This window comes from Heterodontus francisci, chromosome 4 (assembly GCF_036365525.1).
Source record: "Heterodontus francisci isolate sHetFra1 chromosome 4, sHetFra1.hap1, whole genome shotgun sequence".
NCBI lineage: Eukaryota > Metazoa > Chordata > Chondrichthyes > Heterodontiformes > Heterodontidae > Heterodontus > Heterodontus francisci.
The window spans coordinates 89,688,394-89,711,779 of NC_090374.1; the positions used below are offsets into that span (position 1 = coordinate 89,688,394).

Sequence of the window (23,386 nt, forward strand, 5' to 3'; positions counted from 1 at the left end):
GTCATCTGCGCATGCGCAAACTGGTCCAGGCAATCCGGACCGCAGCGCATGCGCAGAGGGCCTGAGACAGTGTGCGCATGTGCGCACCGCGGCGCATCCTGATGACGTAGCGTTGTCATCAATCACTTTGTTAAAGTATTTGGTAAGAAAAGCAAAAGTGACATGAGGAAAAACGTTTTCACGTCGTGAGTGGTTAAGATCTGGAATGCGCTGCCTGAGGACGTGGTGGAGGCAGGTTCAATTGAAGCATTCAAAAGGGAATTTAGACAGTCATATGAAAAGAATGAATGTGCAGGGTTATGGGTAGAAGGCGGAGGAATGGAACTGAGAATTGCTCTTTCAGAGAGCCAGTGTGGACACGACGTGCCGAATGGCCGCCTGCACTGTAACGATTCTGTGACCTCCTCTTTGTCAATTTTTAGCCCATCCAGTATCTCAGCTACTTTTTTCACTATGACATCATCTTCGTTGGTAAAGATGTAACTTAATCATTTAGTATCTCCATGCGGAGATCCCCTTTTTTGTTCTCTAATTGGCTCCTCTTGTTATCTTATTATTTATATGTCTGTAGAAGACTTTGGATGCCCTTTTCTGTTAGCTGCCAGTCTCTTCTGATACTCTCTCTTTTGCTTCTCTTAATCCTTTTTCACTTCCTATTTGAACTTCCTGTATTCAGCCTGGTTTGCGCTTGTATTATCAACCTGACATCTGCCATATGCATACTTTTTCTGCTTCATCTTACTTTTTCTCCCTTCATCCAGGGAGCTTTGGCTTTCCTTGCCCTACCTTTTCCCCCTTGTGGGACTGTACCCGAACTATCTCCTGTTTAAAGGCAGCCTGTTGTTCAATTACAGTTCTGCTTGCCAATCTTAATATTTGTCCCGGGTAAACTGAAATCTATCACCCCACTGAAATTGGCCCTCTTCCAATTAATTATTTTTTACTCTAGATTGCTCCTGTTCTTTTCTGTAGTTAACCCAAACCTTTTTTTATTCATTCATGGGGTGTGAGTGTTGCTGGCAAGGCCAGCATTTATTGTCCATCCCTAATTGCCCTTGAGAAGGTGGTGGTGAGTTGCCGCCTTGAACTACTGCTGTTCACTTGCTGTAGGTACACCCATTGTTGGGGAGGGGAGTTTCAGGATTTTGACCCAGTGACAACGAAGGAGCGGTGATATAGTTCCAAGTCAGGATGTTCTGTGGCTTGGAGGGAAACTTGTATGTGGTGTTCTCATGCATTTGCAGCCCTTGACTTTCTAGGTGGTAGAGGTCGCCGGTTTGGAAGGTGCTGTTGAGGGAGCCTTGGTGTGCTGCTGCAGTGCTTCTTGTAGATGGTACACACTTCCACAGTGCGCCGGTGATGGAGGGAGTTACTGCTTAAGTTGGTGGATGGGGTGCTGTGTCCCAGATGGTGTCGAGCTTCTAGAGTGTTGTGTTCATCTCGCAAGTGGAGAGTATTCCATCACATTCCTGACTTGTGCCTTGTAGATGGTGGGCAGGCATTGGGGAGTTGGGAAGTGAGTTTCTTGCTGCAGAATTCCCAGCCTCTGGCCTGCTCTTGTAGTCACAGTATTTGTATGACTGGTCCAGTTAAGTTTCTGGTCAGGGGTAACCCCAGGCTGTTGGAGGATTCAGCGATGGTATGATACAATGATCATTGTTCCTCAAATATTCCCCTACTGACTCTTGACCCACTTGATCCACCACCTTCCCCAGAACCAATTCGGCAATACGTACTTCCTTGTTGGGCTGGGAACATACTGATTAAGAAAATTTTCCCTAACAGACATCAGAAACTGACTACTCAAGCTTAACAGCATTCTAGAATCAAATAAAATCAGAGATGCATGAATGGGTGAACATGTTCTTTCCATTGTGGATACCACAAGCAATCTGCATCAATGACATGGAAATATTGCAACCACAAATCAATTGTGTACCACTGCAGAGTTCTTGAGCTAAAAATTCTCTAAGCTCTGGAGTTCCCTCCCTAAATATCTTGGTGTCCACCTCTTTCTCCTTTTAAGATGCTCCTTAAAACCTACCTCTGATCAAACCTTTTGTCAACTGTCCCAATATCTCCTTCAGTGGCTTGGTGTCTTTGTTTTTGTTATTGCTCTTAAGCATCTTGGGATGTTTTGCTACGTTAAATGGGTATATAAATGTAAGTTCTTCAGGATTCAAATTATGTCGTATGCTATTATAGCAAATCTAACTTCAACACATGATGTGAAGGATTCCAGTTCGCAACAGTAACAATATTGAGGAACTCCACAGGAAACGATGTAATCTGAGTCTCTAACAGTATGATCAGCACTGAGGTACATATTTTCATCAGGAAACAACTCCATTATGCAATCATTAATCATAGCAGCATCATTTCAGTGTGAGTACCTCCCACAATGTACTCTTTATTCCAGTTATTAAGTTTAGAGAACACAACAGCAGTCAGATCTTCCAGATTTTCACTTGCACAATTGATTTTGTCAGGAACCCAATTAAAATCATGTCAAGACTTCAAGTTCTGTTCAATCTGAAGTTTAAAAAAAAATTGAAAAGTTGGATGGATGAGTTCAACAACTATATATTCATTGAAAGCTTCATGACATGAATGCTAGCTCAAAGATACAGTTGTTTCAAATTAGAACAAACCATTTATGCACAAGTTCCTCTTAGAACGTCAGGGAAACTTTGCAAAAGTCAGCACAAAACAGTGTAATCTTTCCAACAAAGTAATATGTTTCAGTGCAGGTGAAACTTGATCAATTGCAGATTTCCAACAGCTTTAAACAAATCTAATAGGCATAGGTGCCTCATCCCAAACAAGTTTTGTAAGCTTGATCAGTTTTACTGCAACTGATCACAATGCAAGATAACATATTGAATCCTCCTCTAAATTGAAAGGGATCTTGAATGGGCAGTTTATTGCTTGCCACAGCAATATTTGAGGTCACAAGTGCAATGTGGCTATCAGCTTGTGTTAATTGTTACGGGAAAGTTTCTCCAGTTTCAGTGGGGCCATCTATGAAGAATGTGATAATTTCCCTGAACAGCACCAACAGCACCTTATATCTCATGCTGATCAGCAGTGAGCAAATGAGCACAGTTGTATGATAGAAATAAACTAACCGAACAAGAATAAATACATACAGAACATGGCAGATCACCAAAGCCTTCCTTGTGCTGTTTTGGAACACACATCCCAGGAAAGTCAGGAATCATTTTCTCTTGGATTTCAAAGGGCCATTTCAATATCCAGAAGAGCTTCATTTATGATCTATTCAATCAATGGTAGTACTGGATTGTTTGTCAGGCACTTCAGCAAATCCTCACATTGGTGATCTTCACAATATCTTTTTGAAGATGGGGATTAAAAAGAACCAAACAGTTGCCAACTTGAACACTCTTCCCTCGAGTGCTTCCATCATCCTAAAAGCAAAATGTTGCAGACGCTGGAAATCTGAAATAAAAACAGAAAATGCTGGAAATACCCAGCAGGTCAGGCAGTATCTGTGGAGAGAGAAGCAGAGTTAATATTTCAGGTCTGTGAATTGATGAAAGATCACCGACCTGAAACGTTAACTCTGCTTCTCTCTCCACAGTTGCTGTATGATCTGCTGAGTGTTCCCAGCACTTTCTGTTTTTACTTCCATCATCCTGATGCCTTTGGTACAGAAGGTAACTATTTTCATCATCTGTGACATCACCAGTTAACCTACAAGAGTAATACTTGTACAGGTTCCACCACCAATGCAAGCTGCATTGGATTTTCAGCTCCATAAGGGATAAGTATGTAGTCAGGAATATCAACAGACGCAATTGGATCTTAATTATAAAGTGACTGTGGCTTGTCTTTTTGAAAGGTCAGCAAAACATAAAAATGTGCAAGGCCCCTTTTTTGAAATTCGGTAACTAACATAAATGACATAGTGTATCAAAAATAGACTTATTTGTCAAGTTATTTGTGTTAACTTGGGAGGAAATGCATATCGATTAATTATCAGATTAGTTGTCTACAGTTTGTCTCTGAGCGGCTGAGATATGATTTTTGAGCACTTAGGATTAGGTGTTATTGTGATAAACAGATTTGGATTTTGCACTCAGTGAGGAGGGGATGGCACATGCTACTGACCTTGAAGAAAGCTGCCCACAAAAGTTTAGTTGGCTGTGTGTTGTCTACTTCCCCTATCAAGATGCCATCTACAGGGGATCTACAGCGTCTAGGAACAGTGGTCATCAAGTAGGCTGAGCAGTCGATCTGATTGAAGAATTCTCACAGCAAACCAGAAAGTAAAAGGTGCTGAATAAAAGTGAAAGTCACTTTACAGCGTGAAATAAAGATTGGAACATTTGCTATTAACTCTCAGTTCTAGTACATTTCTAGTAAATCTTTTTGCACCTTCACCAGTCTGTCTATGTCCATTTTACAATATGGAGACCAGAACTGATAACAGTATCTCTTCAGTGTGGTCTAATCAAAGTTGTTAACAAGCTTAATAAACTTCTCTGCTTTTCAATTCTATCACTCTAGAAATGTACCCGAGTGCTTTGGCTTCTTATGGCCTCCTTGACCTTCATCACTACTTTTAGTTATTCGTGTATCTGCATCCCCCAGATCCTTCTGCTCTACCCCAGTTGACATGTATTTTCCAAGGAATGTTTAGTCGCCTTATTCTTCTGACCAAAATGTACCATCTTGCATAATTTACTAATTATGTTCCTGTTCTGCAAGTTTATTCATGTCTTCCTGTATTTTGTTGCAGTCATCTGTATTGACTACACTCCCCCAGTTTAGTGTCTGCAAATTTTGAAATTGTACTTTGATGTTTGTTTTCACATGTACACTGATGACACTCTGCTCTACTCATCACCACTTCTCTTGACTCCTCCAGTGTTGTTTAATTATCAATCTGCTTATCCGACATCCAGTACTGAAATTTCCTCCAATTAATTATTGGGAAGACTGAGACCATTGTTTTTGGTCCTCGCTCCAAGCTCCGTTGCCAAGCTTCCGACTCCATTCTTTTCCCTGGTAACATTCCGAGACTAAGCCAGTCTGTTCGCAACCTTGGTGTTGCATTCGACCCTGAGATGAGCTTCCGACCTCTGATTCGTGCCATCACTAAGACTGCCTATTTCCACCTCCGTAACACTGCCTGACTTTGTCCTATCTCAGCTCATCTGCTGCTGAAACCCTCGTTCATGTCTTTGTTACCTCTAGACTTGACCATTCCAATGTACTTCTGGCTGGCCTCCTACATTCTATTCTCTCAACTTGAGTTAATCCAAAACTCTGCTGCTCGTGTCTTAACTCACACCAAGTCCTGTTTTTCTGCCCCACCCCCCCATCATCCCTGTGCTTGTTGCCCTACACTGGCTCTCGGTCAAGCAATATCTTGATTTTAAAATTCTTATCCATGTTTTCAAATCCCTCCATGGCCTGGCTCCTCCCTATCTCTAATCTCCTCCAACCCCACAACACTATAAGATATTTGCACTCCTCTAATTCTGGCCTTTTGTGCATCCCTGATTTTAATTGCTCCACTATTGTTGGCCGTGCTTTCAGTTGCCTAGGCCCCAAGCTCTGGAATACCCTCCTGACACCTCTCCACCTTGCTTCCCTCCTTCAAGGCGCTCCTTAAAACATACCTCTTGGGCCAAGCTTTTGGTCATCTGACCTAGCATCTCCTTTTTGGCTCGGTGTCATACTTTGTTTTTTAATGCTCCTGTAAAGCTCCTTGGGACATTTTATTATGTTAAAGGCACTATATAAATATAAGTTGTTGCTGTTTGATTCCTGAATCTAAGTTGTTTGTAAATGGAAAGCAACTGTGGTCTCAGCAGCAATCCTTGTAGAACACCATTTCCCAGCTTTTTGCCAGTCTGAGTAACTACCTTTAACCCCTGCTCTCTGACCAGCTTGCAGTTGACCTTAGTCATGAGTCTTATTATGAGGTTCTTCATTATATTTTCAGTTTCTGGATAATTTTCTATTGTCGTTTGAGTAAGGATTCCATCATCTTTCCTACCATCGACAGGAAGATAATTGGGTCTATAGTTCCCTGGACTTGTTCTATCGCCCCTTTTAAATATAGGAATCACATTAGCTGTCCACCAGCCCGCCTACGCAATTCCCTTTTCTGATGAATATTTGTAAAATGTCTTTTTTATTCTTTGGGATGTGGGCAACGCTGGCAAAGCCGGCATTTGTTGCCCATCCCAAATATGCATGTGTCTCTGCTATCTCTTGCCTAACTTTTAATATATGCAGATGCAGTCCATTCAGACCAGGGGTTTTATCCTCCTGGTTTGACTAGTTTATCAATTATCTCCTCTTTTCTACCCCCCCGCCCTTTCTATCTTAAATTACTTTATCTTGATCTCATCTATGGTCATGCCCAGCATGTAATTCTCCCCCTGGTAAATGCTGAGGCAATGTAATTACATATTTCTGCTATTTTGTGATCATTACCTGTGAATTTATAGTGTATCCTTCACTGGCCCTATCCCTACCCTGACTTTTTCTGTTACTTATGTGTCTAAAGAATACTTTTTTATGTTCCTTGATACTTTAATTTTGTTTCTCTTTGCTTGCCTTTTACTTTCCTAACCTGTTCATATTCTCTCCCAATCATGGATTGACTTAATCTATTCTGGCAAATTGTCTGGTTATCTCCTGGTGCATACACAATTGGATTTTAATGGTCTTCTGGACAGAGCTCCTTGTTGACACTGCTTTTCAGAATATGTCAAAAGATGTTTGCCCAATATGATTAGTTTTTTGTATGGCTCTCAGGCTTCAGTGCTAATTGTTTCATTATGCATCTTTCAAAAATGCTTGTTTTGCATTTTGGGTTAGCTTTGACAGCTTCAGTTATTTTGTTCTGTCTTGTATCCTAAAAGAAAACAATTCCTTTATTGGATGAAAGTTTTAAAAAAAACTTTTGGATCAAACTACATTTAAAAAAAAATACATCTTGGCTTAAACAGTTTTGTTCTTGAGAAATTTGATCAGTCATTAAGAAAAATCAAAATGTCTTAGTTTAATTGTACAATTAAGCATTTTAATAACTACTTGCGTACATGAATCTCAGCTCCGGGCTTGCTTTTAAACCGAATAAGTGAGTGAAATAATGCATCTCTTCTGTGTTTACATTATTCAGAATCATTGTTGCATGTTTGTACATTGTGCAATATTTCAATAGAAGTTATCACTTGCATTTATTCAATGCAAATAAAAGAAAGACCTCTAACTTAAAATATTGCTGTAGTTTAGAAAGAAAACTGGTAGCTTGCATTAACTATTTTGTCAATACAGCACTTTAACTGTTCCAAGTGCAACATAAATATGCAACGATATGATCAATGTGGTGAACTTTCTTGGTTCATCTCTCTTCAGGAATGACTTGCTTATGGTATGTCGGCAACTGAACATGGAGGAATCAGTAGCAGAGATTATGCATCAGTTGGGAGCAGATGAGAATGGGAAAATCTCCTTTGAGGATTTTGCACGCTGTCGTATGCAGTTGGTATCTGAAATAAGGAAGGAAGAAGGTGAACTTTCAGTGAAGTCACATGAATCTTGCAAAAAAAGAAAATTACGGGATCGAATCGCTTCATGGCCAACCAGCAGTAACAACAGTCTTGGTATGTAGGTTGCATAAAGGAAAAAGATGATTTTTACTATTGCACAATCTCTAACTCTCATGGTACAGCATGAAAAGATTTCACTGTAGTTGTAATTGCTCTTTCGTTAGTATGCCATAATGTGCTTGACAGTTTCATAGTTGAATGTGGTGGATGTAACTTATAATGCTACACTTAAGATTCTCATTCTAAACTTGTGTGTACAACAGTCATTAATTCTTCAATGGGAGGGTGCCATTAAACATTAACTGTTTGTAGTGCTGAGGTTGGCTGTTTGTCATGTTATCAGTGACATAAGGAAAAGTCTAAATGAAATATGGAATAAAACAGCTTTTGTAACTTCAATGTATGTTCTTGGTGGGGGGGGGGGAAACTCAGTTGGCTAACTGCCATGATTTATGACTTGATCTCAATGTACTTTGTAACATGAATACTGTTATATTTCTAATAATAGAATGTTCTTCAAGGGTCCAACAGTAGTTCCTGTAGTATTTTTTTTTTGTCCCCCTATCTTTGTGCAAATGTGCGCCTGAGAGACTAACAATTACCCACGCTTACTGGATTAATCAGTTTTGTGCCATTTAACCCATACTTTTGGAAATGGATATAATCCCACAGGCTGAAACAGCTGATATCTTCATTTGCAATTGAATAGCATAAAGATCAAATACATACAAAAAATTTCTTTAACAGGTCTTACGATAGCTACAGATGAGGACGGTTAATTTAAAAGTGGGAAAGTTATGCTTCAATTGTCTAGAGCCTTGGTAGAGCCATCTGGAATTCTGCTTCAATTTTGACCACTGAACTTCAGGAAAGATGTATTGACCTTGGGAGGGAATACAGCGCAAATTCACCAGAATTATTCACGCCTTAAAGGGTTGAAAGAAGAACAGAAAATGCTGGAAATACACAGCAGGTCTGTCAGCATCTATGTAGAGAGAAAGTGTTAACGTTTTAGATTGATGACCTTTCATCAAACAGGTTGTATAGGTTTGTATTCCCTTGAGTTTAGAAGGTTGAAGGATGATTGAATCGAGGTATTTAAAAATGACAAAGGGATTTGATAGGCTAGATACAGAGAATCTATTTCCTCTCGTAAGGGGAATCTAGGACATACGAACATAATAGGAGCAGGACTAGACCAAATGGCCCCTTGAGTTTGCTATACCATTTAATAGGATCATGGCTGATCTCCAACCTCAAATGCACTTTTCTGTTTGATCCTCATATCCGTTGATGCCCTTTGAGTCCAAAAATTTATTGATATCAGCCTTGAATATACTCAGTGACTGAGCATTCGCAGTCTCTGCGGTAGGGAATTCCAAAGATCCACAACCCCCTCAATGAAGAAATTTCTTCACTCTCAGTCCTATGTGGTCAACCCTTATCTTTAGACGAGAACCCCCAGTTCTAGACTTTGCAGCCAGAGGAAATAGCCTCTCGGCATCTACATTGTTAAGTGCTCTTGAATCATTAATGTTTCAATGAGATCACTTCTCATTCTTCTAAACTCCAGGGTGTATAGATCTATTCAACTCAGCCTCTCCTCATAGGAGGACCCTCTCATCCCAGGAATCTATCTATAGCATAGGATCTGGGCCATTTAGGAGTGAAGTCGGGAAGTACTTTTCATAGAAATTTTGAACTTGCTCCCCCAAAAGTCTGTGGATGCTGGGTCAATTGAAATTTAAGAAAGACTGTGATCAACAGATTTTTGTTGGGTATGGTTATCAAGGGATATGGAATAAAGGTTGGTAGATGGAGTTGAGGTACGGATCAGCTATTTAATTGAATGGGGGAAACGGGCTTGAGGGGCTGAATGGCCTACTCTGGTTCAGTCATCTGGTCCATTTTAGTTTATCCTATACTCTCCCTCACTGCAGCGCCTAATTGTTTCATGAATGATTCCAGTGCTTTATCTACAAGTCCATTTTACTATTTTAAATCTGTGTTCCCTTGTCCTGAATTCAAATTAATATTTTGGATTTACATTGTCCATACCCGTAACTTTCTTGTATAGATCTACATGATCACCTCTCAAGATGTCTCCTTGAGAAGCTGAAAAGCTCAAGTTTTGCCTGACCTTTTCTCCTTTAGCATTAAGGAATAGCTTTGTGGTTCATCTCTGCACTGCTTCCAAACCTTGTTCTTGATGACTATACCAGACACAGTATTCCAGGTATAGTCTGACCAGGGCACTGTATAGCTTGATCGTTGCTTTCTCTATGTATTCTACTGTTTTGGCTATGTAGTTCAACTTTCTGTTCATTTTATTGATTGCTGCTTCACATTAATTGGACATGTTGAGTGTATAGATCCCGAGTCTCTTTGAATTCCATCCTACATTGACACGCATAGCAGTAAGAACATGGAAGTAACATTTACGCCACACAAGTGCCAGGCAATGACCATCTCCAACAAGAGAGAGCCTAACCATCTCCCCATGACATTTGACAGCATTACCATCACTGAATTCCCCCACTATCAATATCCTGGAGGTTACCATTGACTAGAAACTTAATTGGACCAGCTATTTAAATACTGTGGCTACAAGAGCAGGTCAGAGGCTGGGAGTTCTGCGGCGTGTAACTCAACACCTGACTCCCCAAAGCCTATTCACCAGCTACAAGGCACAAGTCCGGCATGTGATGGGATACTTTCCACTTGCCTGGATGAGTGAAGCTCCAAAAGCACTCAAGAAGCTTGACACCATCCACGGCAAAGCAGCCTGTGTGATTGGCACTCAGTTCACCACCTTAAACATTCACTTCCTGCACCACTGGTGCACAGTGACAGCAGTGTGTACCATCTACAAGATGCACTGCAGCAACTCACCAGGTTCCTTCAATTGCACCTTCCAAACCTGGGACCTCTACCACCTAGAAGGACAAGGGCAGCAAGCACGTGGGAACGCCGCTACGTGCAAATTCCCCTCCAAGCCACACACCATCTTGACTTGGAACTATATCACCATTCCTTCACTGTCGCTGGGTCAAAACCCTCCCTAACAGCACTTTGGGTGTACCTTCACCTCGTGGACTGCAGTGGTTCAAGAAGGTGGCTCAATACTACATTCTCAAGGGCAATTAGGGATGGGCAACAAATACTGGCCTTGCCAGCAATGCTCATGTCCCATGAATGAATTAAAAAAAAAAAAATATGGATAGCAGCTATTTGGCTGTATTAGCCTGTGCTGGTGTTTACCCTCCATGTGAGCAAATAGTTCTAATCAAATTTACTCACCCTGATCCATATCCTTTTATTCTCTTTTCCTCCATCTAGCTATGAAACTTGATTTGAGAGTTGACATAGTTGCTGCCTCAAACACTATCACTGGAAGTGAATTCCACAGCCTTCTAGGTCTGTGATGTTTCTACTGTCCTCTGTTCTAAACCTGTATTTGTAACGCCTTGTTCTAGACTCTTCAACTCTGCTTTCTATCCTACGCTTTCATTTTTTTAAACACTGAAATCACATTACCCAACAATCTGCATTCAAATGAGAAACCCCAATTTTTAAAGTCTATCTTCATATTTGTATTTCCTCTTACCAGGCACATCCTAGTGAACCTGCATTGTACTTGCGCTAAAGCCTCACTATTTCCAATAGTAGGAGCTCAATACTGCACAATATGTTGTGGCTGAGCTTTTATTAAAGCTAATGTAGGCTCATCATTATTTCTTGGCTTTAACATTTTAGTGTCATCCATGACTCAGTGGTAGCAGTCTCATATTTAAGTCAAGAAATTTTGTGTTCAAGTCCCGCTCCAGAGACTGGGGCACAAAATCTAGGCTAACACTCCAGTGCTGCATGCTGCAAGTGCCATCTTTCGGATGAGACAATAAATCCATCTGTCTGTTCAGCTGTCAGTCATTTATGGCATAGAAGGAGGCATTTGACCCATTGAGTCCTTGCTGACTCTCCGCAGAACAATCCAGTCAGTTCCACTCCCCCGTTTGATCCCTGTAGCCTTGCAATTTTATTTTCTTCAAACGCCTATCCAGTTTCCTTTTGAAATCATTGATTGTCTCCACTTCCATCTTCATGGGCAGCAGATTCCAGGTCATTACCACTCTGTATGAAAAAAGTTCTTCCTCACATTCCCCCTGCATCACTTGGCCAAAACCTTCAATCTGTGTCCCCTTGTACCATCAGTTAATGAACAGTTTTTTCTCGTCTACCTTATCTAAACCTGTCCTAATCTTATATATCTCTTTCAAATCTCCCCTCAATCTACTTGGCACCAGAGAGAACAACAGAAGCTTTTTCAACTTAACCTTGTAACTAAAATCTCCCATCCCTGGAACCATTCTGGTAAATCTGCTCTGCACCTTCTCAAGGGCCCTCGCATTCTTCTGAAGCATGGTGACCAGAACTGACGCAATACCTAGTTGGCGTCTAACCAGAGCTTTCTAAAGGTTCAGCATAACTTCCCTGCTTGTGTACTCTATGCCTCAAGTTATGAAGCCCAAGATCCTATATACTTTGCTAACCACTCTCTGAAGGTGGCAGGACATATTCAAAGTCCGCAAGCAGGACCCTGAGCTTCCGGTTGCTTGCCATTTCAACACTCCCCCCTGCTCTCATGCTCACATCTCTGCCCTGGGATTGCTGCAGTGTTCCAGTGAACATCAACGCAAGCTCGAGGAACAGCATCTCATCTACCGATTAGGCACACTACAGCTTGCCGGACTGAACATTGAGTTCAATAATTTCAGAGCATGACAGCCCCCCATTTTACTTTCATTTTTAGATGTTTTTTCTTTTGTTCTTTTTTGCATTTTTTACAATCTTTTTTTTTGCTTTTATTTCATTTCATCTTAGTTTGTTCAGTTTGCTTACCCACTGTTTTTTTTTCAGGTTCGCACTTGCTGCTGTTCAATATTCAGGCCGTTAACACCTAATCTGTACTAATGCTTTGTCTTTCAACACACCATTAACATATTGTTTGCTTTTGCTCCATGACCTTTTGGTCAGCTAATCTGTGACCTTGTCCTATCTACACCTTCTCCTTTGTTATCTCTTGCCCCACCCCCACCTCATTTGCTTATAACCTGTGACTTTTCTAATATTTGTCAGTTCCGAAGAAGGGTCACTGACCTGAAACGTTAACTCTGCTACTCTTTTCACAGATGCTGCCAGACCTGCTGAGTGGTTGCAGCATTTCTTGTTTTTATTTCAAAGATCAATTAACTTGTCTAAGACGCTAGTTTGGACTCAGCTGGAGTATTGTGTCTAGTTCTGGGCGCTACACTTCAGGAAAGATGTGAGGGCATTGGAGAGAGTACAGAAAAGATTCACGAGAATGGTTCCAGGGCTAAGGAACTTCAGTTATGAAGATAAATTGGAGAAGTTAGGACTGTTTCCCTTGGAGAAGAGAAAGCGGAGAGGTGATTTGATAGAGGTATTCAAAATCATGAGGGATCTGAATAGAGTAGATAGGGAGAAACTGTTCCCACTTGTATGAGGATCGAGAATGAGAGGGCACAGATTTAAAGTATTTGGCGAGAGAAGAAAAAGTGACGTGAGGAAAAACTTTTTCACACAGTGAATGGTTGAGATCTGGGATGCAGTGCCTGAGAATTTGGTGGAGGCAGGTTCAATTGAAGCATTGAAAAGGGAATTAGACAGATATATGAAAAGGAAGAATGTGCAGGGTTACGGGGAGAAGGCGGGGGAATGACACTAAGTGAATTGCTCTTTCAGAGAGCTGGTGCAGACACGATGGGCCGAATGGTCTCCTTCTGCACGGTAACAATTGTGATTCTGTGACATGCACCCCCAGGTCCCGCCGTTCCTACACACTCTCTTTACAACTGTGCCATTAAGTTTATATTGCCTCTCCCTATCCGTTCTGCCAAAATGCATAGCCTCCCAATTGTCTATATTAAATTCCATCTGCCCATTCTGCTCACCTATCCATGTCCTTTTGCATATGGTTCATATCATCCTCGCTGTTTGCCACTCTTCCAAGGTTGGTAGCATTGGCAAATTTTGAAATTCTGTTCTGTATTCCAAGATCTAAGTCATTCGTATATATAAAAAAAAAGCAGTGGTCCCAGCACTGACCCTTGGGGAACATCACTCTCTATCATCCTCCAGTGTGAAAAACAACCAGATACCACGACTTGCTGTTTTCTCTCCTTCAGCCAACTTTTTTGTCCTGTTGGACATTGACTTCCGATTCCATAAGCTTGAATTTTGTTAACCAGCCTTTTATGTGGTACTTCATCAAATAATTTCTTAAAATCCATTTCGACAACATCCATTGCATTCCCTTCATCAACTTTCTCTGTTCCTTCATCAAAAAATTCAGTTAGATTAGTCAAGCATTTGATCTACCTTTTCCAAATCTTTGGCTATCCTCAATTAACTCAAACTTCTCCAAGTGCCTGTTTTGTTTCCTGATTATCATTTCTAAAACCTTACCCAGCACTGATGTTAAACTAACTGGCCTGTAGTTGCTAGGACTGTCCTTACCCCCTTTCTTGAATAAGTGTCACATTTAGCCACTCTGCAATCTTCTGGCACATCCCCCATATCTAGGGATGATTGGTAGATTATGGCAAGCCCTTCTGCTATCTCCACCCCCCCAATTCCTATAGCAACTTGGGATGCAAGCCATCCAGACCAGGTGACTTATCTACTTGGATAAGCATAGCCAGCCTTTCCAGTACTACCTCCCTCAATTTATTTTTACGCTATCCGTTGCCTCTACTCTCTCCATTTCTACTAATATTTTGTCAGATTCCTCTTCGTAAACACCGATGCAAAGTACTTATTAAGTGCCCTGTGTCTCTAAGCGTATATTACCCTCTTTGTCTCTAATAGACTCCACTCCACCTCATACTACCCACTTACTATTTACATGCTGGTGGAAGATTTTTGGGTTCCCTTTTATGTCGACTGACATTCTATTCTCATGTTCTCTCTTTGCCAGTCTTACTTTCCTTTTCATTCTCTCTGAATTCAAAAGTTGATAGGTTATTTTAATACAAAAATAGGGAGGTATGCTTTTGTTATTCGGGGCATTAGTGAGACCGCATCTGGAGTACTGCGTACAGTATTGGTCATAAGAAATAGGAGCAGGAGTAGGCCATTCAGTCCCTCAAGCCTGCCCTGCCATTCAATAAGATCATGGCTTATCTGTCTCTGGCCTCAACTCCTCTTTCGGGCCTGCTCCGCATAATCCTCGACTCCCCGAGATTTCAAAAATCTATCTACCTCCTCCTTAAATACATTTACTGACCTGGTCTCCACAACTCTGAGGTAGAGAATTCCAGAGATTCACCACCCTCAGAGAAGAAATTCCTTCACATCTCCGTTTTAAATGTGTGCCCCCTTATTCTGTAACTATGTCCCCTAGTTTGAGATTCCCCCAGCAGTGGAAACATATTCTCAACATCTACCCTGTCAAGCCCCCTTAGAATCTTATATGTTTCAATCAGATCACCTCTTATTCTTCTAAACTCCAATGAATCGAGGTCTAACCTGTTTAGCCGTTCTTGATAAGACAATCCCTTCATCCCAGGAATCAGCCTAGTGAACCTTTTCTGAACTGCCTGCAATGCTAGTATATCCTCCATTAAATACGGGGACCAAAACTGTACGCAGTACTCCGGGTGTGGCCTCACCAACACCCTGTACAGTTGTAATAAGACTTACGAATGAGAAGGGGTGTATTACTGAAGAGGACGGTGTGAAACAGACTGGTAAGCTCGAGGAAGTGCTCGTTAGGAGGGAAGATGTGTTGGGGTTTTTGAATAACTTGAAGATAGACAAGTCTCCCGGGCCTGACGGGGTATATCCAAGGATGTTATGGGAAGCAAGGGATGAAATTGCAGAGCCGCTGGCAATGATCTTTTCATCTTCTCTGTTGACGGGGGTGGTACCAGGTGATTGGAGGGTGGCAAATGTTGTGCCCCTGTTCAAGAAAGGGAATAGGAACAACCCTGGGAATTACAGGCCAGTTAGTCTTACTTCGGTGGTAGGCAAGTTGATGGAAAAGGTGCTGAGGGATAGGATTTCTGAGCATCTGGAAAGACACTGCTTGATTCGGGACAGTCAGCACGGTTTGTGAGGGGTAGGTCTTGCCTCACAAGCCTGATTGAATTCTTTGAGCAGGTGACCAAGCAAGTGGATGAGGGTAAACCAGTGGATGTGGTGTACATGGATTTTAGTAAGGCATTTGATAAGGTCCCCCATGGTAGACTTATGGAGAAAGTCAGGAGGCATGGGATAGTGGGGAATGTGGCCAGTTGGATTAAGAATTGGCTAACTGATAGAAGGCAGAGAGTGGTCTTAGATGGTAAATACTCAGCCTGGAGCCCAGTTACCAGTGGCGTGCCACAGGGATCAGTTCTGGGTCCTCTCCTGTTTGTGATTTTTATTAACGACTTGGATGAGGAAGTCGAAGGGTGGGTCAGTAAATTTGCAGATGATACAAAGGTTGGTGGAGTTGTGGATACCGAGGAGGGCTATTGTCGTCTGCAAAGGGACTTGGATAGGTTGCAGTGCTGGGCTGAAAAGTGGCAGATGGAGTTTAACCCTGAAAAGTGTGAGGTCGTCCATTTTGGAAGGACAAACACGAATGCAAAATACTGGGTTAACGGTAGGGTTCTTGGGCATATGGAGGAGCAGAGAGACCTTGGGGTCTATGTGCATAGATCGTTGAAAGTTGCAACTCAAGTGGATAGGGCTGTGAAGAAGGCATATGGGGTGTTAGCGTTCATTAGCAGAGGGATTGAATTTAAGAGCCGTGAGATGATGATGCAGCTGTACAGGACCTTGGTAAGGCCTCATTTGGAGTACTGTGTGCAGTTCTGGTCGCCTCATTTTAGGAAGGATGTGGAAGCCTTGGAGAGGGTGCAGAGGAGATTTACCAGGATGTTGCCTGGAATGGAGAATAAGTCTTACGAGGAAAGGCTGAACATTCTAGGCCTCTTCTCATTAGAACGGAGAAGGATGAGGGGTGACATGATAGAGGTTTATAAGATGATCAGGGGAATAGATAGGGTAGACAGTCAGAAACTTTTTCCCCGGGTGGAGCAAAGCGTTACAAGGGGTCATAAATTTAAGGTGAAGGGTGGGAGATATAAGGGGGATGTCAGGGGAAGGTTCTTTACCCAGAGAGTGGTCGGGGCATGGAATGCCTTGCCTGGGGAAGTTGTTGAGTCAGAAACTTTAGGGACTTTCAAACGGCTTTTAGATAGGTATATGGATAAAGGAGAATGATGGGGTATAGATTAAATTGTCCTTGACAGAGGACAAAGGATCGGCACAACATCGTGGGCCGAAGGGCCTGTTCTGTGCTGTATTTTCTATGTTCTATGTTCTATGTTCCTATTTTTAAACTCTAACCCCCTAGCAATAAAGGCCAAAATTCCATTTGCCTTCCTAATTACCTGCTGCACCTGCATGCTAACTTTTTGTGTTTCCTGTACAAGAACACCCAGATCCCTCTGTACTGCAGTATTCTGTAGTCTTTCTCCATCTAAGTAATCTGCCTTTTTATTCTTCCTATCAAAGTGGATGATTGGATAAGGGCATTGACTGAGGCTCCTCCAAAGCTAAATTCTGGATCCCCATACCTGCCTCACTCGCAGTCACACACCTGACCACAGTCCAAATTAGATGTAATTACTCTAAGGGGTGTGACTGTCTCCTGAAACAGTGTCCAGGTAACTCTCCCCTTCCCTGATGTGTCGCAGTGTGCGCAGCTCGGACTCCAGCTCATCAGCTCTGAGCAGAAGTTCCTCGAGCAGCCAGCACGCTGCAGATGTGGTTACCGTGGATCGGCTGGTGTCCACCAGCTCCCACATACTACAGCTGCAACACATTGCCTGCCCAGCCATCTCTATTCTATTTAATTAATTAATTTGGATCTCAGTATTTAAAAATAAAAAATTAAGTATACTCTTAACCTGTAATGATGTCTCCTGATTTAAATCACTTGGTAAAAACAAAAACAAAATAGAGGCACTAAGAAATACCTACCAATCACTTACCAGCTCTCCTGTGATGTCACACTTCGATTTTTGCTGGTCAAGCCGATCCACAGAACTGAACAGAGCGTCTCGCACCGCCGCTGCCACTTCTAGTCTCTGGCCTCGCTCTCCGCTCCTTTTATACCCCAACTCCTCTCACCGCCGCTTCTGGGTATGGACTGCTTCAGTATCTGAGGAGTTGCGAATGGTAATGAACATCCCCACTTCTGACCTTATGGAGGGAAGGTCATTGAAGCAGCTGAAGATGGTTGGGCCTAGGAACTATCCTGAGGAACTCTGCAGTGATGTCCTAAGGCTGAGATGATTGACCTCCAGCAACCACAACCATCTTCCTTATGCTATCATGTGGAGTGAATCGAATTAGCTGAAGACTGGCATGTGTGATGCTTTGGACCTCAGGAGGAGGTCATGATTAAACCCAAGATGTTGCCTTAATGTTCTGTGAATCTGTACTCCAAAAATCTTCGGCTCTTCAGCACTGAGCTCAAATCCATTCAGAGCGCAATTACTATTTTTTTAACCACTGCTTTGTTTCACATGTACTGACATTAAATTCTGTCACTTTTTTGCCCTTCCATATCTTATCAATATCCCTTTGCAGTTCCCTTTGGACTTCTAATGAATTAACTTGAATTAAGTTTGGGGAGATGGTGGCCTAGTGATAATGTCACTGGACTAGTAATCCAGAGGCCTGGGGTAATGCCTATTGGATGTAGGTTCAAATCCCACCACGGCAGCTGGTGGAATTTAAATTCAAATTAGGGCGGCGCAGTGTTTAGCACCGCAGCCTCGCAACGCCAGCGACCCGGGTTCGGTTCTGGGTACTGTCTGTGTGGAGTTTACGAGTTCTCCCTGTGACCGCGTGGGTTTCCTCCAGGTGCTCCGGTTTCCTCCCACATGCCAAAGACTTGCAGGTTGATCGGTAAATTGGCCATTGTAAATTGCCCCTAGTGTAGGTAGGTGGTAGCCGAATTGAGGGTAGGTGGGGATATGAGAGGGAAATGGGATTAATGTAGGATTAGTTTAAATGGGTGGTTGATGGTCGGCACGGACGCGTTGGGCCGAAGGGCCTGTTTCGGTGCTGTATCTCTCTATGACTCTAACTATACCTCTTATTTTGGTATAATCCACAAATTTCTACAATACTCCCTTCTATGCCTACACTGAAATCATTGATGTACACAGTGAACAGAACTGGACCCTGTTGAATACCACTACCTACTTTTAGCCACTATGGAAAAATTGCCCTTCTCCTGTTTTTGACTTTAAACCAATTTTTAAACTCGTTTTGTTACCCTAACTCTGCACTCACTAATTCTCTAGTAATCTCCCACATGCTATCTGGTCAAAGGTCTCCTAAAAGACGTACACTACATCCACTGCATTTTCCCCATCTACCATGTTTGTTACCTCCTTACAGAATTGAGGTTTGTCAAGCATGATCATCTGTTTTGAAATCTGTGTTGGCAATTTGTATTTTCACTATCTAGACACATGATAACTTGATTGTTCAGTAAAGACTAGAGTTTTCTCTGTCTCCCTTTTTAAAAGTGGATACTATAATGATCACTCTCCAATCCTCCAGCATACATTGACATTGAATAGAGCCTTGGAATATAATTTCTAGGGCCTCTGAAACGTCCCTCAGCACTCTCAGGATCCTAGAATGTATCCTGTCATCCATTCTTATCATTGATAAGTCAATGTTCCAAAGAACAAAAGAACAAGAACAAAGAACAGTACAGCACAGGAACAGGCCATTCGGCCCTCCAAGCCTGCGCCGATCTTGATGCCTGCCTAAACTAAAACCTTCTGCACTTCCGGGGTCCGTATCCCTCTATTCCCATCCTATTCATGTATTTGCCAAGATGCCTCTTAAACGTCGCTATCGTACCTGCTTCCACCACCTCCCCCGGCAGCAAGTTCCGGGCACTCACCACCCTCTGTGTAAAGAACTTGCCTGGCACATCCCCTCTAAACTTTGCCCCTCTAAACTTTGCCCCTCGCACCTTAAACCTATGCCCCCTCGTAACTGACTCTTCCACCCTGGGAAAAAGCTTCTGACTAGCCACTGTGTCCATGCCGCTCATAACTTTGTAAACCTCTATCATGTCGCCCCTCCACCTCCGTCGTTCCAGTGAAAACAATCCGAGTTCATCCATCGCACTTTTTGATTGGCTTTTGTATTAGTCTGCTATCTTTTAGTAATTTGTGTACATGAAACTCTTTGCTCCTCCACAGTTCCTAGTTTTTCACCATTTTAAAAAATACTTCGATTTTGTCTGTCTTGGATCCAAAGTTGATGACCTCATACTTCCCTACATTGAACTCCATTTGCCATAGGTTGCCTATTTGCACAATCTACCAATTCCCATTGTAACCACCTACTCCCATCCACTCTACTATCTGTGCTTCCCAATTTGGTGTCATTTATAAACTTTGATTATACAACTTTCTATTCCTTTGTCCAGATCATTAATAAATATAGTGAAGAGTTGAGGCCCTGTACCAGATCCATGTTCTTCACCTCTCAACAGTTAGAGTATGTACCTTTTAACCCTAGTCTTTGTCTCCTACCTCCCAACCAATTTCCAACCCATGCCACAATGTTGCCTCCAATTCTGTATACTTTAATTTTTCCTAAACTCTTTTAAGGAACCTATGAAATGCCTTTTGGGAGTCCATATAGATAACATCTATCGACACTCCCATTATCCTCCACCCTCAAATAAAATCAACTAAATTAGGTTTTTGACCATCGTTGCCTAACTGGATCAGTGGAGTTTTTGACTTTTACGGTATATACTGCTGTTATTTTGTACCAAATAATGCTATAAATACCACCTCCTATTTTTAGGTTTACCTGTTAACAGTTCATCCCAGTTTACTGTGACCAGTTTGTCGTCTTTGAAGTCAGTCTGATTGAACTTTAAAACTTAGTTTGTAACTCTCTCTTTTAAATTTATATCAAATTCAATCCTGCTTTCATCACCCTCCCCATTTTCCCTTCCTCAAGGAGGTCAAAGAATTTTAATAGACCTATGCTCAATGTGTTCAAATACTATAGAGCACCAATAAACAAAGGTGATAGAATGTTGAATTACACACAGTACAGTGTGTACTCTACAAGTTATAGGAAGTTGTGATTGCACTATTCAATGCTCTGAGACGGCAGCAATGTGCTGTGTCCAGTTCTGGCCACTGAGACAAAGGGAGACATTTAAACCTTGGAGACAATGCATATAAAAGCCACAGAGTTGATCTTTAGTCTTGCATGTGTTTATGAGGAAGGACAGGCGAAACTTGAAATGTTCAGCCTTGAAAGGAGGCATTTGAGGGGATGATCTTAAGGTTGTCTAGTTTGTAAGGAAACTTTTTTTGAACACAAATGTTGTGCTCTACCCAATTTCCAGTAAGCACAAAATCTCCATTGTACACTATCTTAACAATTGCTGGTCCCCAAAGTGCCCATTGCCATTCTCCTACCCTCCCCCAATACAAACTACTTCCTCCAAAATACTACATTGAAATTTTTACTTGCCCTTTTCACAAAACATAATTCTGATGACTCCAATACCAACAACATCAATCCTGCCAAATGTTCAATGTAATAAGTGTAACCCTGTCAAGTAAAACCCTCTCAAACCTTCCTGTTTCATCACTTCAGTCCTCGGTTCAAGTATCCAGTACTGCACTGGATCCTCATTTTCTTCCCCTAACTGCTCATTTAATCTCTGAATTAATCCTTTCCTCCTCCACAATGGCTCACTTCCCCAGTTCCTTTAACCAGACATCCTTGTCAAAATCCAAATCTGTTTGTCTGGACTAATGGTATGTAGCCATTTTAGAATAAAAATTCAATATTTCATGAAAATCAAAGTTGTGTTATGCTGTTTTAAAACCACCTAAGTGCACTTTTTAATTTCTAAGATTATAAGGTGCTTTCTTTTTCTAGGTGCAATGTCAGGAGCCAGAGAGAGCTGGGAGTATGATTCTGGAGCTCGAGACCTTCAGAGCCCAGAACTACATACCAGCCATCCAACCCTTCAAAAACTATTAGAGTGTGGAAGAGCTAATCTGGACCAGCAAGTCACTCTGCAGAAACTCTTGGCACAGGCTTCAAGCCTGAGCCATCCAATGAGTGGCAATTACTTGGAGCTAGCCAACACAGTAAGTGCTGTACTATCACTAATTATATGTATCTTTCTTCTCTCTTCTCACAAAATAAAATTTCCAAATATTTTCACAGTCTGGCTTTAGTGCATATCTGGGATTTAAGGTATGCTTGTAGTAAACCTGTTGGTAGGACAGAGTGCCATCTTGAAAATAATTTTTTTAGGCTGACTTCTGTAGTTTGTTTCTGATATTCATTGATCATTCTACAAGGTATACGTTCAAACAGTCAGCAATTCCTGTGATAGCGAGTGTTTGTGTGTGGGTGGGGGAAGTGTATGGTTAGTGTGCCAGCTTTTGCTGACAGGTCAAAAGTTCTTGCCTACAGTATGTAGTGACCATAATCATTTTTGTTAGCAGGATTTGGGTAGGAACAATACTCAAGGGAGAGGGAGGAAGTGAATTTCAATGAAGCGATGTGAATGGAAAGGAAAAGAAATGGGGTAAAAGCTGGGAGCCAGTGTTTTGGATTAGGGAGAAAACAGAGTGCTTCAATTAACTGAGGGAGGTGGAGAAGTGGGCTAACATGAACTAATGAAAGAGGGAAAGTGTCAATTTGTGCAGGGGAGGGGCAGAAGATTGGATAAGTGGAAGTAAATTAGCAGCTGAAGTTGAGTTGCAGGTACTGATCGTGTCCCATTGAATTGAGAGGGACCTGTAGAGGCTTGAACAGGTGAAAAGAGCATGCAAGGTTGAACTGAAAGAAATGGGAGGAGTACAAGAATGAACTGGAAGGATTGGAGAAGGTGGAAGTATCTCTGCAAAAGGGTAGAGAGTTGATTAAGGTATGGTATCTTTGAACTGGAATGGGGTAAATTGGGAGAATGTTGAGAACTTTTGGGGAGACTAATGGTTTGTCTGTAGCGGGCCTGCGAGGGAGCAGCAGACAGTGGCGAGAGATTAAAAGCAGCGGGCCTGTGAGGGAGCAGTGGTGAGAGGTTAAAAGCGACAGGCCTATGAAGGAGCAGCCAGACAGCGGCGGAATTTAAAAACGGTGGGCCTGTGAGGGAGCAGACTGACCGCGGTGGAGTTTAAAAGCGGCGTGACTGTGAGGGAGATAGCTAGTCTGTGCGTTCTGAAGTGTGATGTCAGTGGGAAGCGGGTAAGTGGTGACTTTTTTTCCATTTTTTACTTTTTTTCTTAACTCTGTATTCATTCGTGATAGCAAGGTTTATTAGAAGTAGCCAGGTTAATTGGAAGTTTATTATTTAATGTTCCAGCCTCTGGAGTGCACATCCTGTGCTCTGTGGGAACTCCAGGACACTTCCCGTATCCTGGATAACCATATGTGCAGGAAGTGCTGTCAGTTGCAGCAGCATGAGCTCCGGGTTTCGAAACCTGAGAAACAGCTGGCGTCACTGCGGTGCATCCATGAGGTTCAGAGCTTCGTTCATACCACGTTTATAGATGTGGTCACCCCGTAGCTTAAGAATATGCAGGAAGAGAGGGAATGAGTGACTGCCAGGAAGAAGCAGACAGGTTGTGCAGGAGACCCTGAGTGCGTCTCACTCTCCAATCAGTGTTCAGTTCTGAATACTGAGGAAAGTGATGGCTCAT

General features: G+C 42.1%; 1 protein-coding gene across 2 annotated transcripts in view; it reads left to right on the top strand.

Annotated features, from left to right (window-relative positions):
- Window positions 1-23,386, top strand: part of mcc (MCC regulator of WNT signaling pathway) — a 238,146-nt gene that overhangs the window by 13,437 nt on the left and 201,323 nt on the right. For both annotated transcript variants that reach the window (XM_068029851.1, XM_068029852.1), the window contains exons 2-3: window positions 7,399-7,646; window positions 21,612-21,826. In XM_068029851.1, coding sequence (XP_067885952.1) covers window positions 7,399-7,646; window positions 21,612-21,826 — 463 coding nt within the window. The remainder of the gene's footprint in view (window positions 1-7,398; window positions 7,647-21,611; window positions 21,827-23,386) is intronic.